The sequence below is a fragment of the Nomascus leucogenys genome, chromosome 12 (genome assembly GCF_006542625.1).
Source record: "Nomascus leucogenys isolate Asia chromosome 12, Asia_NLE_v1, whole genome shotgun sequence".
NCBI lineage: Eukaryota > Metazoa > Chordata > Mammalia > Primates > Hylobatidae > Nomascus > Nomascus leucogenys.
In genome coordinates, this window is record NC_044392.1 from 99,598,415 (window position 1) to 99,615,092 (window position 16,678).

The following is a 16,678-nucleotide window of genomic DNA, read 5'->3' on the forward strand; positions in this document are numbered from 1 at the left end:
TATCCCAAGAGTTATACTTCAAAAAGAAAGTTGTATATTCACAGTGAAGTTGGCAATGGTAACAACAGTGCAATAATCATTTTTTGATTACATATCACATGCCAGATACTGTAGTAAGCACTTAACCTTACGTATTCCTCACCACAGTGAGAGATGACAATGTGCTAGCAGCCCTCGCTCGCTCTTGGCACCTCCTCAGGCCACGGTGTCAACTCTGGCCGCACTTGAGGAGCCCTTCAGCCCACCGCCGCACTGTGGGAGCCCCTCTCTGGGCTGGCTGAGGCCAGAGCTGGCTCCCTCTGCTTGCAGGGAGGTGTGGAGTGAGAGGAGTGGGCAGGAACCGGGGCTGTGCGCAGTGCTTGCAGGCCAACGTGAGTTCTGGGTGGGCGTGGGCTCAGTGGGCCCTGCACTCTGCGCGGCGGGCTGGTGCTGCCAGCCCTGGGCAGTGAGAGGCTTAGCACCTGGGCCAGCAGCTGCAGAGGGTGCACCGGGTCCCCCAGCACTGCCAGCCCGCCCGGACCGCGCTGCAATTCTTGCCAGGCCTCAGCTGCCTCCCCATGGGGCAGGGCTCGGGACCTGCAGCCCGCCATGCCCAAGCCCCCTCCACCCCCCAACCCCTGTGGGCTCCCAGGCAACCTGAGCTTCCCCGACAGGCACCACTCCCTGCTCCACGGTGCCCAGTCCCATCCACTGCCCAAGGGCTGAGGAGTGCAGGCACGCAGTGCAGGACTGGCAGGCAGCTCCGCCCACAGCCCCTGAGTGGGATCCACTAGGCAAAGTCAGCTGGGCTCCTGAGTCGGGTGGGGACTTGGAGAACTTTTATGTCTAGCTGGAGGATTGTAAATGCACCAATCAGCACTCTGTGTCTGGCTTGGGGTTTGTGGATGCACCAATCAGCACTCCATATCTAGCTAATCTGGTGAGGACTTGGAGAACTTTTATGTCTAGTTGGAGGATTGTAAATGCACCAATCAGCACTCTGTGTCTGGCTCAGGGTTTGCGGATGCACCAATCAGCACTCTGTGTCTAGCTCAGGGATTGTAAATGCACCAATCAGTACCTTGTCAAAACGGACCAATCAGCTGTCTGTAAAACGGACCAGTCAGCTCTTTGTAAAATGGACTAATCAGCAGGATGTGGGTGGGGCCAGATAAGGGAATAAAAGCAGGCTGCCCCAGCCAGCAGCGGCAACCTGCACGTGTCCCCTTTCATACTGTGGGAGCTTTGTTCTTTCGCTCTTTGCAATAAATCTTGCTGCTTTTCACTCTTCGGGTCCGTACTGCCTTTATGAGCTGTTAACACTCACCACGAAGGTCTGCAGCTTCACTCCTGAAGCCAGTGAGACCACGAACCCACTGAGAGGAATGAACAACTCCGGACGGGAAGAACAAACAACTCCAGACGCGCCGCCATAAGAGCTGTAACACTCACCGTGAAGGTCTGCAGCTTCACTCCTGAAGCCAGCGAGACCACAAACCCACCAGAAGGAAGAAACTCGGAACACGTCCGAACATCAGAAGGAACAAACCCCAGACACACCATCTTTAAGAACTGAACACTCACTGCGAGGGTCCATGGTTTCATTCTTGAAAGTCAGTGAGACCAAGAACCCACCAATTCCGGACACAACAGCACAATGTCATGCATATTGTCACATATATTATTTTACTCATTTTATAATTGAAGAAATTGAAGCTTAAATAGGTTAAATAACTTGCCCGAGTTGGAAAAAAAGAACAAACTACTTAAAAGGCAGAATCATGATAGGATTTGAATCCTGGTATAACTATAAGAATGAGGCTTTCAAGGATTACCACACTGATGAAATGATTTTTTCCACTTTGAAAACATCAAAACATAACAGGTATTGCTATATAATATTGGACATACATATTGAAAAACTGCATTTTCAGGGGTTTATTGCTACAGAGGAGCCCCAAAGCTTTTTCTTCTTTCAGTATTTGCCATTAAGTTCATTATGATTAGCTTAAAAGAATGTGCATCCTTCCCTGTTTTGCTTAGGCTGCTGGTTACATAGTTTTTCTTAGGATCACAAGGCCTCTCTCTCCTCCCCCAATCCAATACTTTGTTGTTTTTTTTTTCTTGTGGTTTTATAGTGTGTTTCATTTGCTGGATGATAGGAAGACCAGGGAAGAAAAGCCGAAGCAGCTCAGAGCTGAATCATTGTCCATCAACATTCTCAGTTTCCAGTCACAGTTTTCATTCCCTTTTTATTTATGGACACTGATTTCCTACAAACTTTAAGAGAAAAATCCAATCTACCTAGCTTGAATGGCAGAGTTCAGCTCTGCTGAATACCTCTACTATTTGAAGTCATAACCACAAAGAAGACCTCTGTGACCTGTGATTGCATTTCCAAGTGTGTTCCAAGTACCTAGTTTACTTTCTTCCAAGACATCCATAATATATTTGGCTTTGAGGGTTTAAAAGCCAGGCTGGGCCAAAGACCACACATTTCCAAGAATCATGTTATTTTGTGAAGTTACTGCCATACCATAAATAGCTCTATCATTTATAAGTAGGCTCATTTTATTATAAGTAGACATTTAAAACAGTGGCATTTTCATCAGAAATGATTTTGATTGCAGTATTTTTTTAGCTGAGGGAAATTGCTGATAGAAGTGAGTTAAATTCTTAACTATCTTCATGAATTCTAAACTCCCTTCTTATATTATTAACATTTATAAACACTGCAGTTTATTGTACTTCTACAAAAGGCTTTCCAAAGCAAGTTGAGGTGTTTTCCCAGTATTAGTAAGTGTATCTACGTGTTTTGCTGCAGGGAAACACAGAAAGCAAGAAGGGTAGGAGGGTAAAAAAAGTTTGGGAATACTGTATTCCCATGGCTGTGAAAACAAAGCACAAGGCTTGCCATTTCTAATTAAAGCATTTCACTGAGGTTCTTCAATGACCCTGGATTTAGAGCCTTTCTCTTTTTAGCAGTACCCTGGAGAATAGCACTTTTTCTTTTTCTATTTTAAAATTCCAATAGCTTTTGATGTTCTTAACTGGATGCCTTGATGATAATGTTCTGAATTTATAGTACCTTTCAAGTGTAAGTACTTTACAAGTGATATGAGACTTTGGCTCACTCACCAAAGACTATGCTATCTCTCTAAAGCTGCTAGAGATTTAAATAGGCAGGAGGCAGCTTGAAATTGACCTGTGAAGCCAAGGATATGATCTCATTTCTACTGAAAAATGTCCTGGGAGCACCATGGACCTCAAGAGGTCGAGAATTTTAGCTTTACATTCCTTTGAAAGGCTACCTGTGGCTCTCAAGGGCCCTCCTGGGGCAATGGTCTTTGTTCAGACAAAGACAAGGATTTCATTAATAGAATCACTCCACTTCTCACCAGGGACTATATCACAGTACCCTACCAGAGTTTAGACCTTTATCTGTGAAATCTGACCCAGTCAGAGTACAAGAGAACTTTGCTTCAGGCAGAAGTTGTAATACATTGGGATTATATTCTTTTTTCCAATATCTTATCAGATGCTACTTCCCCCCACCTTTCTTTTTGGAGGGATTTTCCTGAATTTCTCCATAGATATTATGTGAGATTTTGGATGTGAGTGAAATGAGTTATTTTCAGATGTCTGTTTTCTATGTATACATAATTTTTATTCATTAAGGTGCTCTGAAAAGTTTAAATTATACATAGAACACAGAACTGCACATGAGATTCTTTTATTTAAACTTGATCTCTCAAACTTTTAATATTACTGTATTTTCAACAGTGGAGATACTCAAAGAATGAAAAACGCAAAGGAGGGAAAAAAGGTTAAAATTGAGATGAAAATCACTTTATTTGAGAGGGTAAACTCAATTGCTTTCTTATTCTGTGATCTAAATTTGATGATCCATTCAATAAGTCTGGCACAACACCTACTAAACACCTACTATATGCCTCACTTCTGCTCTTAAGGCTCACTTCAGGTTGTTTTCAAGAGTCTTCTTGATAAAAACTACTCACTAAATCCTGGATCCTTTGAATGCATCAGTCCTGGAAGTATACATACTAGATAAAATCCTGAAATTGACTGCTGTGTTAGTCCTGATATCTAATACTCTGATCAGCTTTGCAAAACAAATGAACATGGAATAAACAGAAAATATAAGATGCCAGGGTCCATTGCTTTATTTTTAAAAACGAAAGGCACTAGGTGAATGTTTATTATTTACATAAATAAAATTGAAAGCAAAATTAATGACTCTTTATTCAACAATTTTTCCTCAGCTAACTGAATCTTGAACTAGACTTTACCATCTATAAGTGATTCAGTATAGAGTCCTAAAGAGTTCCTTGCTTTAAACTGAGCCACTGCTTGTTGCTTTTGTTCTCCTCTTGAATTATATCCTCCTTGAACTCAGGCAACTTCTATTAATGTCAACAAAATGAATCAACAGAGAATAGACTCCTGTAATATTTGGCAGTCAAGTGTGATTTTTAATAGCACAATTTTTAGCTCAACTTTAATAACTGGAATGTATGTTTTTAAAATGAGAGTTACTTTGGGGGCTATATTTGAATCCTAATTCTCACTTCCCATTAAGTTCTAGTCAAACGTTTCTGTTTTGAAACATGTAATTAAAATATTCAAGATATTTAAGCAATCGTTCCTAGGAGAGAAATTTCATTTTCTCTTCTTTTGCCTCTTCTAAAGTAACTGTATATGTCAAATTCACTGCCAATTGAGCATCACTTATGTATTCTAATACCCTAAGCTCAATTTATTTTTTGATTTCCCCTTACATTTTTCATCACCTGCCATGTCTCACTGTAACTTAACATATCCAAATGAGTTCATAGTGCATGCTGGGGCATGAATGAAGTTCCTAATTAAAATAAAGCCACTATTATGAATATATTTCTGATAGTAAATGCTGTTCTTAATCATTAAAAATGATAGCTGTGTACCCAAAGGTTACTTTCTTTCTTGTAGCATAATGAATTCTTTTCCTAGCCTTTACCTTTTACCTAGAAATGTGTGTAGTTTTGTGATCCAATTAAACTTATTTTTCATGACCTCATCCTTTCCAGAAGATATCTGACATGACCACAAGTGGGAACTTATTAAAATATAACATTTGAACAGTTGGCCAAAAAGTAACACACTGCTGTCCAAGGTATTCAGACAGGTAGATATATTTTAAAGCTAATTCATTGGTTAAAACTTAGGGGAAAGCCAAGAATGTAGAAAGAAGGTAAGGATTTTTTATGGGTCGTCTAGTTTCCCAAACTGATCATTTAAGTTTCAAATGGCTAGTTGCAACTTCTTGCCTATTCATTGCAGATTCTTCCCTACCCCATGCCCTCCAAGCAATACAAGCAGACTATATCAATAAGATCTGTTTCTAATATATATCTCCAAGAAATATCCAGAAATATATTTGTTCAATATTTTCCAAATCTGCAAACTAATACTGTGAAGTATATTCATTTATTCGGCCATTCATACAGCAAACAATTATAGAGTTATAGAGTGACAGATACAGCAATAATAGCTAAGTATGATAAAATTGGCATAATTATTGTTATCTCATAAGATTGTTGTGAAGTGTAAATGAGTTAGAGCTTGTAAAGCTTTTATAAATATTAGCTGCTATAATAGTTATTTCTAGAAAGGCATTGATATTATTTTTACTGTTTTTGTATTGTTTTGCTCCTCAAAACAGGGATAGGAAAGAAGGAATCATGGAGGTACAGGATGGAAAAGAAGAAAAGACAAAGGGTAAGGGGGAGAGAAAATGACAGAAAGATAGCGAGCTACAGATGGAGAAGGAGAGGGAGAACAATACGGAGAGACAGAGAGAGAGAGACAGTGAGATTGCGGTCAAGTTGCTTCTCAATGATTTCACGAGATAGTCCTGTAAAATTATGGTTCATAACTAGTTTTACCTGGACAAACAAGAAAAGAATTAGAGAAATAGACTGCCTTAGGGCATTATGAATTCTTTGTTTCCTTTTGGATTTGAGGGTTTTTTTGTTGTTGATGATTCTTATTTTTTGTTTTGTGGCTAATTGGCAAAACATATTACCCAAACATGCCAAATAATATTTTCATTCTATGTTAATTATAAGATGACATTTCCCCTTCAATATCCTACTTAGTAGTTTGACAGAAAGGGTCTACTCCTCTTAAATAAGATCAGCTTGAAAAGTTTCCAGTGCTATTCATCTTATAATAGCCAAATTTCATAGTTGGCTATAGGGCAATAATTTTAGAAGATATTTCGTTTTAAGGATGAGTATAGTGGAATGCAACAGGCCTCAGAGGAACTTTTCAGAGAGAAAAGGTACAAAAAGGTGTGCCTCAGAAAACATTTTTTTCATTTCCTCTATATATTGTGACTATTTAAAGGAACAGAGCATTCTTTTGACCACATTTTTGTACATAATTAAACCTAGTAAATTTGAAAGTGAGGCACTGTATATACTGACCAAGATGTATCTACTCAATGCCAAAAAAATTGTTTTGGATTATATTGATGTCATAGTATTTAAAAATTGTAACTTTTCTGGGCCAGGCACGGTGGCTCACGCCTGTAATCCCAGCACTTTGGGAGGCCAAGGTGGGTGGATCACAAGGTCAGGAGATCGAGACCATCCTGGCTAACACGGTGAAACCCTGTCTCTACTAAAAATACAAAAAATTAGCCAGGTGTGGTGGTGGGCACCTGTAGTCCCAGCTACTCGGGAGGCTGAGGCAGGAGAATGGCGTGAACCCAGGAGGCGGAGCTTGCAGTGAGCCTAGATCGCACCACTGCACTCCAGCCTGGGCAACAGAGCAAGACTCCGTCTGAAAAAAAAAAAAAAAAGAGAAAAAGAACTTCATGTCTAAAACACCAAAAGCAATGGAAACAAAAGCCAAAATTGACAAATGGGATCTAATTAAACTAAAGAGCTTCTGCACAGCAAAAGAAACTACCATCAGAGTGAACAGGCAACCTACAGAATGGGAGAAAATTTTTGCAATCTACTCATCTGACAAAGGGCTAATATCCAGAATTTACAATGAACTCAAACAAATTTACAAGAAAAAAAACAAACAACTCCATCAACAAGTGGGTGAAGGATATGAACAGACACTTCTCAAAAGAAGACATTTATGCAGCCAAAAGACACATGAAAAAATGCTCATCATCACTGGCCATCAGAGAAATGCAAATCAAAACCACAATGAGATACCATCTCACACCAGTTAGAATGGCAATCATCAAAAAGTCAGGAAACAACAGGTGCTGGAGAGGATGTGGAGAAATAGGAACACTTTTACACTGTTGGTGGGACTGTAAACTAGTTTAACCATTGTGGAAGTCAGTGTGGCGATTCCTCAGGGATCTAGAATTAGAAATATCATTTGACCCAGCCATCCCATTACTGGGTATATACCCAAAGGATTATAAATCATGCTGCTATAAAGACACATGCACACATATGTTTATTGCGGCACTATTCACAATAGCAAAGACTTGGAACCAACCCAAATGTCCAACAACGATAGACTGGATTAAGAAACTGTGGCATATATATGCCATGGAATACTATGCAGCCATAAAAAAGGATGAGTTCATGTCCTTTGTAGGGACATGGTTGAAGCTGGAAACCATCATTCTCAGCAAACTATTGCAAAGACAAAAAACCAAACACCGCATGTTCTCACTCATAGGTGGGAATTGAACACATGCACACAGGAAGGAGAACATCACACACCGGGGCCTGTTGTGGGGTGGGGAGAGGGGGGAGGGATAGCATTAGGAGATATACCTAATGCTAAATGACGAGTTAATGGGTGCAGCACACCAACATGGCACAAGTATACATATGTAACTAACCTGCACATTGTGCACATGTACCCTAAAACTTAAAGTACAATAAAAAAAAGAAAAAGAAAAAGAAAAATTATAACTTTTCTGGAATATTCTCATAGTTTTAAATTTTATATTATAGATTAAGCAGATACAAAGTTGGCTTGACAATGAAATTAGCAAAACATATTCTTAAAATTTATTACGATAAAATCTATAGAAACAGAATATTTTAATTGAAAACTTTTTAAGTCACATGTAGAGAGCCATCACTTCCATAGTTTTTTCAAAAAGGTTGTATAATATTCATAACCAAGATTATGAATATGATACATTTTCAAATCAAATAAAGATGGATGCAATCCTAGGTAAGTCATACAAATTGTTTAATCTAGTTCAAGCCAGTTTAATGTGATTAGCCTCATTTTCTCCAGGTATAACATGGCAATTGCAACACTTACTTCAGAGGGTTGTTAACATAAACAATAATGATTAAGTGTTAACTAACATTTTTGAGTGTTTGCCATACGCCAGACACTGTGCTAAAGCACTTTACATATACACCATTAGGATTATATAAGCTGATGCACAAAAAGATACATAGAAGCATTTCTGGCATATGGTAAGCACTAAGTTACTAGTTTGTTTTGCAAATAAGTACAAATATAATTAAGGCTAAATAAGAAAAAAAAAGCTGCCTTTAGTGAACACATATACTAGTGGTGAGATAGATCTATAAATGGATAAAAAACAACACCATGTAGTAAGTGCTGTTATGTTGATAAAGACTAGAGGCAGCACAGAGGAGGATATAATCAGACAATGGTACTCTAAGGTGCCCTTTCTGTCTTTCCTTCTCCTCCTGCCTTCTCTTTTTCTTCATTTCTTCCTGTCACCAATCCATTACCTAAACAAATGTCCAAAGTTATGAGTGAGTGCAACTTTATAGCAGAAGATGAAAGGACATTCCATTTCCATTTCCCCTCTTTTCCACATCAAGCTCCCATTCCAAAGCTGCCATAAATTGGCATAAGCAGGATAATTATTTAGCTCTTTCTGTCTTACATTTAGCACTATATTGCTGTTTATTATACTGTGGGTAAAAGCTATGCCAGGAAGATTGTGTATTCGAGCTGATAGAGCAATGGTGTATTATGTGGTGAAAAATCTCTTATGATGAATGAAATTAGCATCTACTGGGAATGCCATAAAGAAATTGGTTAGCAAATGAAAAACTGTGTTTACATCAGTGATCCTTTACCTTTGATGCTAGTTTAAATGTTCCTTTTTGGGCATTGTATACAGTCTCCTTGCTATCTAAATGTTTAGAGAAAGGCTGATGTCAGGCAACATAACATAATTGTTTATCATAGGAATGCTTTTTATAAGAGAAATAAATAAGGGTGAGTAATGAGATTCTAACATTTAGCACCTATAATGCTCTAGATACTCATTTAAATGTCATTTCATACAGTGTTATGTTTGATCTTCCCAACTACCTTTAAAATTTTGTGAATGAGTGAGTAAGACAATTTATATTCTCAGCACACTCTTCTTTTCTTTCTTTCATCCATCATTGTATTCCAAAGAAAAGAAAATCCTTAGAACTCTGCCCTGGAAGCAATTCACTTTTTTTCTCCCAGATTATGCTGTCTACCTTGATGAAATCAGACAAAAGCAGATTATTCTGTTTTTGCTTCTTTGTTTTTGGTTCTCTTGACTATTTGTAGACCACACCAGTTGCTTACTTTCTGTTCCCATGTTCCTCATCCCTTCACTACTATCACCTCAGGCAGAGTTCTCAGTGCAATTTGGATATCTTTCTAGAAGTATAGTTTTCAAACTTTAGAAGTATCATTTTTATTATGCATAGTTTTATCTGGGGAGCTTGTTAAACATTCAGGCTTTTGGAAGACATCTCCAGAGATTCTGATTCATTTGATAAAGGGTGAAGTCATGGAATCGAAAATTTTAGCAAGTACTACAGCCTCCAGCTTCACTAACATAAGAGGCCCCTAGTTCTTGCAGAAACATCATTCTAGACTGGATAATCCTCTCCTCAGCTTCCTTATCATCACATTCTGTAGCTTCTTTAATGTCATTAGCACCAGGCTATTGGTCTTTCTCTCCAAAAATGTCTCACCATTACCCTCAGTAAATTTGACAGCCATTTTGATGAGCCTTCTAATACTCTAGTCTCAAAATTCTTCAAATCCCTTTCAATCAAAATCATTAAAAGCTATATTTCAGATTTTGGCATCTTCCTAAATTGTGCTAATACTTTACATTTTTAATTTTGAAATCATGTTCTTCATAAAAACTTTCACTCTAACTTTTAATAAGCTATTTGTTCCTCTCACTTTATCCTTCAAACTGTCCTTATTTATCCAATCAATCATGATAATAGAAATTTCCAACTTGATTCAATGCTTACTATGTGTTGGGCCCTGTACTTAGTATTTAATTTACCTCATTTTGAAAATATCCTGTGAGGTAATTATTATTCACCTCATTTTATAGATGAAAATGAGGATTAAGGAGATTAAAAAACATATCCATGGATATACAGGTTATAAATAGAAGAAGCGGTATTTAAAACCATGTTTGTATGACTCCAAAATTCTTACATTGATTCACATAGCTTTCTTACTCAAGTCAGATAATATGGTCAAGACATTATTTTTTCTCACTTTTCCTAAACTTTCTATGGTACTCATTCATTCTTGCCTACACACCTTTACTTAACTATGCTTTTTATCTATAATGATTCCAAAAATCAATGAACAAATCAGGACCTAAATCTTGTTTTTGTAAGCAGGGTATAGTAGGAAGAGCGCTATCTATGGAGTCAGGCAGACCTTGACACAAATCACATTCCAGAATTTACTGAGCATGTGACTTGACAACTCCCAATGCCTTGTCTCTAATCCTTCGTTTATCATCCACCAGAGTTAATATTATTCGGCACACATGAAATGACAACAATCTACATATGACTATAGATTAAATAATGTCTTGTATTTGATGTATCCAGAACAAAACTTGAATATGAGCTGGCACTCAACAAATTCTGGACTGTAAGCTCCCTGACACAGATTCCTGCATCTCACCCCCAATGCTAATCAGAAAAAAGAAGGTCACATTTGCTGCATTTAGTAGAAACATAGGAAAAGTCCATTATAGCAGTTGTCAAGACAACTTGTAGTTGTCGATGTGGTATGAGAAAGAACCTACATCTTAAATCCATTGTTAATCCTAATATTCAGGTTTGGATACATGTAGTTTAAGCTAGCCTTGACCTATGTGCTCAATACTTTCTAAATTAAAAAATAATACTAAATAACTGACGCTTTGACCTTTAAAAGTTGAGGAAGATCTCTTCAATGTAATCATATTTCATTTAGCATATTTATTTAAGTCAATAAGAGCTGGATGTTTAAGATTAAGTTCTATATTCATACTTTTCCAACAAAATAAATACATATTTATAATTCGACTATACTAACGTGCCAGTTATATTTCTACAGGAATTTCAAATGTTGTTCCATATCTCAACATGTGATACTACTTGCAAAAGTCAGATCAGTGGTATCTCATCACAAGTGTCAGTGTTGAGTTCATCATCCTGGGCCAAACTATAGAGAGAATCAACTATTTTTTGAACCATAAGTTGAACACATGTGAAAGCCATGTTAAATCCATTGACAAATTTCATATAAACTATATTATACATGAATGACTTTATTTGCCAGTTATGTGATATATATATGTTTACTATATCTAAAATTTTGTTTTAAAGATGTGTCATTTGGTCATTGCTTTACACTTGTTTTCTAAGTAAAATAGAGGGAGTTCTTTGCCATGAGTGCATTACGTAACACAGCTATAAATGAACATGGCTAATTGGCCTATATGGAACTTCTCCTTAGTCAGGCAGGTAACTTTCTTGACCCTCTAATGGGCATCTAGTTTCTCAGTGTCAGATTCAATTTAACCAGAAGGCTTTCTGTGTATATAAGGGTCTTGCTCCTCTTTTCTGAACATTTTGTGTCTTCCAAGGTTGTGACACTTAGATTATTTTTCTCTTGTTATCATGGAACAAAATCTACTGAAATCCTGAAGGCAATATTATATGTTGTTATATGATTGTTCAAGGGCAGAATGATACTCAGTTCCATTAAGGGACAGCCTTTCAATGTCAAGAGACCAGAGGGTTTGTTAAAATTGGACTTACCATCATAGTTCAAAGAGAACAATGTGGCCAATATGCAACCACTATGTGGGAAGAAAAATCTTGCTTTTCATTGCTGGCATGGTTTACAAGAATGATCTAATTCCTGAGAAGATTATTGAGATCAACAATAGCTTGCATTCAAAGGCTAGCCCTTAGGTTCTTATTTTTAAACTTTAATGATGGCAGATTACAATTTATATTTTAAGGAGGTGAGACGTTATGTTTGCATTTTGAGAGCTATATGAGTGGTCAAAAAGAGATAATCTGACATCCTAAGGCTTAGAACATGATTGCTTATGTCTGAGATTCTACGGGTTTAAAAAACATATAGATACTTTAAAAAATAAGGTGAATACTGAAGACACTTATACAAAGAAATAATAACTCTTACAACTTTACCCAAATATATTCCTTAGTTCTGTCAGTTCTTATGGTGAGTGAGAACATGCGGTGTTTGGTTTTTTGTCCTTGCGATAGTTTACTGAGAATGATGTTTTCCAGTTTCATCCATGTCCCTACAAAGGACACGAACTCATCATTTTTTATGGCTGCATAGTATTCCATGGTGTATATGTGCCACATTTTCTTAATCCAGTCTATCGTTGTTGGACATTTGGGTTGGTTCCAACTCTTTGCTATTGTGAATAGTGCCGCAATAAACATACGTGTGCATGTGTCTTTATAGCAGCATGATTTATAGTCCTTTGGGTATATACCCAGTAATGGGATGGCTGGGTCTGGCCAGAGCAATCAGGCAGGAGAAGGAAATAAAAGGTATTCAATTAGGAAAAGAGGAAGTCAAATTGTCCCTGTTTGCAGATGACATGATTGTATATCTAGAAAACCCCATTGTCTCAGCCCAAAATCTCCTTAAGCTGATTAGCAACTTCAGCGAAGTCTCAGGATACAAAATTAATGTACAAAAATCACAAGCATTCTTGTACACCAATAACAGACAAACAGAGAGCCAAATCATGAGTGAACTCCCATTCACAATTGCTTCAAAGAGAATAAAATACCTAGGAATCCAACTTACAAGGGATGTGAAGGACCTCTTCAAGGAGAACTACAAACCACTGCTCAATGAAATAAAAGAGGATACAAACAAATGGAAGAACATTCCATGCTCATGGGTTGGAAGAATCAATATCGTGAAAATGGCCATACTGCCCAAGGTAATTTATAGATTCAATGCCATCCCCATCAAGCTACCAATGACTTTCTTCACAGAATTGGAAAAAACTACTTTAAAGTTCATATGGAACCAAAAAAGAGCCCGCATCGCCAAGTCAATCCTAAGCCAAAAGAACAAAGCTGGAGGCATCACGCTACCTGACTTTAAACTATACTACAAGGCTACAGTAACCAAAACAGCATGGTACTGGTACCACAACAGAGACATAGATCAATGGAACAGAACAGAGCCCTCAGAAATGTCCAGTTCTTTTTCCTTGATCTGCAGGTCTTCTTCTAATCTTTCTATTGTGATAACATATGATTCACTGACTTTTTTCTTCCATTCATCTAGTAAAGAAGAACAAATGAGATTGATTTATAGTTGTGTTTTGCAAAATGTAGACACAGATCATAACATACAAGTAATCAAAACTGTTTTTTATTCTAGATTCTACAATACTTAATTTAAATTACTGATTGTGAGTTTAAAATGCAGATGTTTATATTTAAAATGCAATCATATTGAATTGTAGTAATTAAGAACTCATTTGATATTGGATAATATATTTACAATGAAAAATATATTTCTTATTTCATTTGATTTTATTGCATTTTAATTATAGCAATCTCTAGTTGCAAGACGGTTTTTAGTTTTTAAATATTAGATACTTAAGACATAATTCTAAAATCCCTACATTCAGCAATACTCCAAATTTTTTCTGTAACATTATACCAAGGAACTAAAATAATATTTTTGTAAGAAATTTCTTTTTTCCTATAAAGATCTTCAGAAAAAAATAATTTGAGTTCAGATAGTTTTTCAGACTTTCACATAACACGCTGCCTTATCTTCTGTATACAAATTAACACATTTTCCAATGAGTTGTTAGTTATCAGTAACTATAATTGAACCATGTTACATTTAAGGAAATAATAATTAGAATAATTACCAGTACAAGTTTGGGTTGGTCTAGATTTATAATTTCCCATTTATTATAAGTTTCTTCTTTTCTCCAGGGCAGTTCTTCAAGTTATAAGATTCCAAGTTCAAGTGCAGTGACAGTCCAGTTGAAAAATACTTTGATAGTCTGGCTAAAAATAAGCCCAACTGCCAAATGGAATGTCATGCAACAATGATAAAGAACAAAATCGTGTGTGCTTTCAAGGGTGAAATCATAAAGGGAACTAATCAGTCTGTTTAAAAGAACTGTATCAAAAATAAATAGCAAATGTTTCAATAGGATTATTTGCTTCCATCAATTATCTACCCGTACATACTTTCATTTAACAGATAAATCTAGAAAATGATTCAGTTACATCTGAAGTTCACAAAAGAGCTGTTAAAACTACCTAGACCTTCTTTCAAGATCATTTTCTCCTAAGCCAAAATAATGGCAGTTGGTAAAGAGTGGTAATAGAATGTGTCTACATAAATAAATAAATAATAAAAACTCATTACCTCTAGCATATAAGTAATAGAAATGAATGTAAGTTTGGCCTGTATAAGAGCTACATAATTATGTTTGTATGAAGAAATTCTCAACATAGACCAAGATTTATACTATTGTGGATTATTCTGACCATAAGAATCGTAGATCAGAATCTAAGACATTAAGTTCTATGAATAGCAATTCGTAAAATAATAAATGACAAGAACAGTAAGATTAAGAATAAGAAGATTGAGCATTTGCTATGTGTCAGACCCTAGTCTAAGTGCTTTACATATATTTCATTATTTAATCTCATACAATGCTGCTAGGTAGATATTATTCACCAACTATGGATGAGAAAACACAGAGTTGCTCTAAGTTGGAAGTCTGGAATCAGTTCTGACCATGTGACTCTAACATCCAAGCTAGATATTATTGATTTGTCTTCCAGAATTACTCTTTCATGCACCTTCCATTTACTTTATGGGACATTTCTCTTTGTATGCATATTGTATGCCTATTTCTACTGATATAAAGAACCGAGTCTATGATGGAGAATAAATGGGAAACCCAGAAAGAAAACATTAAATTTTTCACTGTATATTTATTTCAGATAATCTTCTTATACCTAGAAAGTATAAATTTTAATCTTCAGATTCACATCCAGAGGATATAGGTTTAACTTAACAGATACGGATTTCATATTTTCTATAGTTAAATGTTCACACAACTCTCTTTTTGAATAAATGCTTAGACAAAGTTAGGATTCACCACATCTTTTGCTCAGCAAAAGTAATCGAAGTTTCAAAGGTAAGGCTTCCAGACTGATAAGATACAGTTGGCGCAGCAGGTATCTGGCTTCATAGACACTTTTTGTCCTCACCTGGACATATTCTCCTTTTCCCTTCTTATCAGTACATGCCTACCACAGCTGTTGATACTTGCTATACTGCAGTGTCATCTGGTTACCTTGGTCCATACACTCTACATTCTCCTTGTTTGAAAACCAGACATCTTCAGTTCCACCAGCTTTCTCTAAGCACTTCTGTGACCCCCATTTTCTCAGTTTGGAAAGTCTTTTTTTGTCCAGGGACCTTCCTGCTTAATCTCTTCTTCCTTCCTTATCTTGAAGACCATACTGGATAGCCTTCTTTAAAAGACTTGCAATCTCCCAGGGCTACACCTTGGGAAATAATGCACCAGGTCTTCTCTCAGAGTTTCTTAAAATAATCATGGTTTCTATACTGTGAATCCAGAAGGACAAAGATGGGGGCCTTCTAGAGGACAACTAAATATATTTTTCTTGATCTCTTTTCTTATTTCTAATATCTCAGATCTTCCATCCGTGTGTGTGTGTGTGTGTGTGTGTGTGTGTGTGTGTGTGTGTGTACATGTATGTTTTCTACATATGGAGGAAAAATTAGCTTTTACATCATCTTCCACTGTGTTTCTAATTTCCTGCTTGGGACACAAGTCTGATGTACTGCTTTTTAGAATTTTTCCTTTTGATTTTCAAGAATACTTTTATTCTCTTAAAAAGCCTAGGTTTTACAAATGAAAGCTTTGGCTTTCAAAGGTGTGATTTCTGCGATGAGTTTGAAAATCCAATCAGCAACTCAGTTGAATTCCCCCACATTCTAATGCAATACATTTTGCTGGAAAAAAAATGAAAGCATAGCAATATAAGAAATGCAGAAAATTACTCAAAATATTACCCAAAATATTAACCATTATTGAACTATAACAGTTTCCTGGTTTGAAAGAAACAATATTTATCTATAAGCCCTTCTTAAGAATGTGGATCTAGGTAATGGTTTGAAGTACTAGAGTAATTTTTTCTGGGTACCTTCGGCCTGATGAAGAAATGCTGGAAATGTAAATGGTCCAGGATAATATCCTTGCATTCCTTTTCCAAAGAATGTTGGAAAGAAACAACATAGAATCAAAAAATATTTTCCCTAATCCTCAGTACATTTCTGTAAAAAGTACTTCTTTCTAATAAAG

General features: G+C 36.6%; 1 protein-coding gene across 1 annotated transcript in view; it reads right to left on the reverse strand.

The window, feature by feature from the left end:
• LOC100592286 (serine/threonine-protein kinase TNNI3K) overlaps positions 1-16,678 on the reverse strand; it is a 338,808-nt gene that overhangs the window by 287,582 nt on the left and 34,548 nt on the right. Inside the window, 2 exon segments of the mRNA XM_030825185.1 lie at positions 12,468-12,498; positions 13,515-13,592. Of these exon segments, the coding sequence (XP_030681045.1) occupies positions 12,468-12,498; positions 13,515-13,592 (109 nt within the window).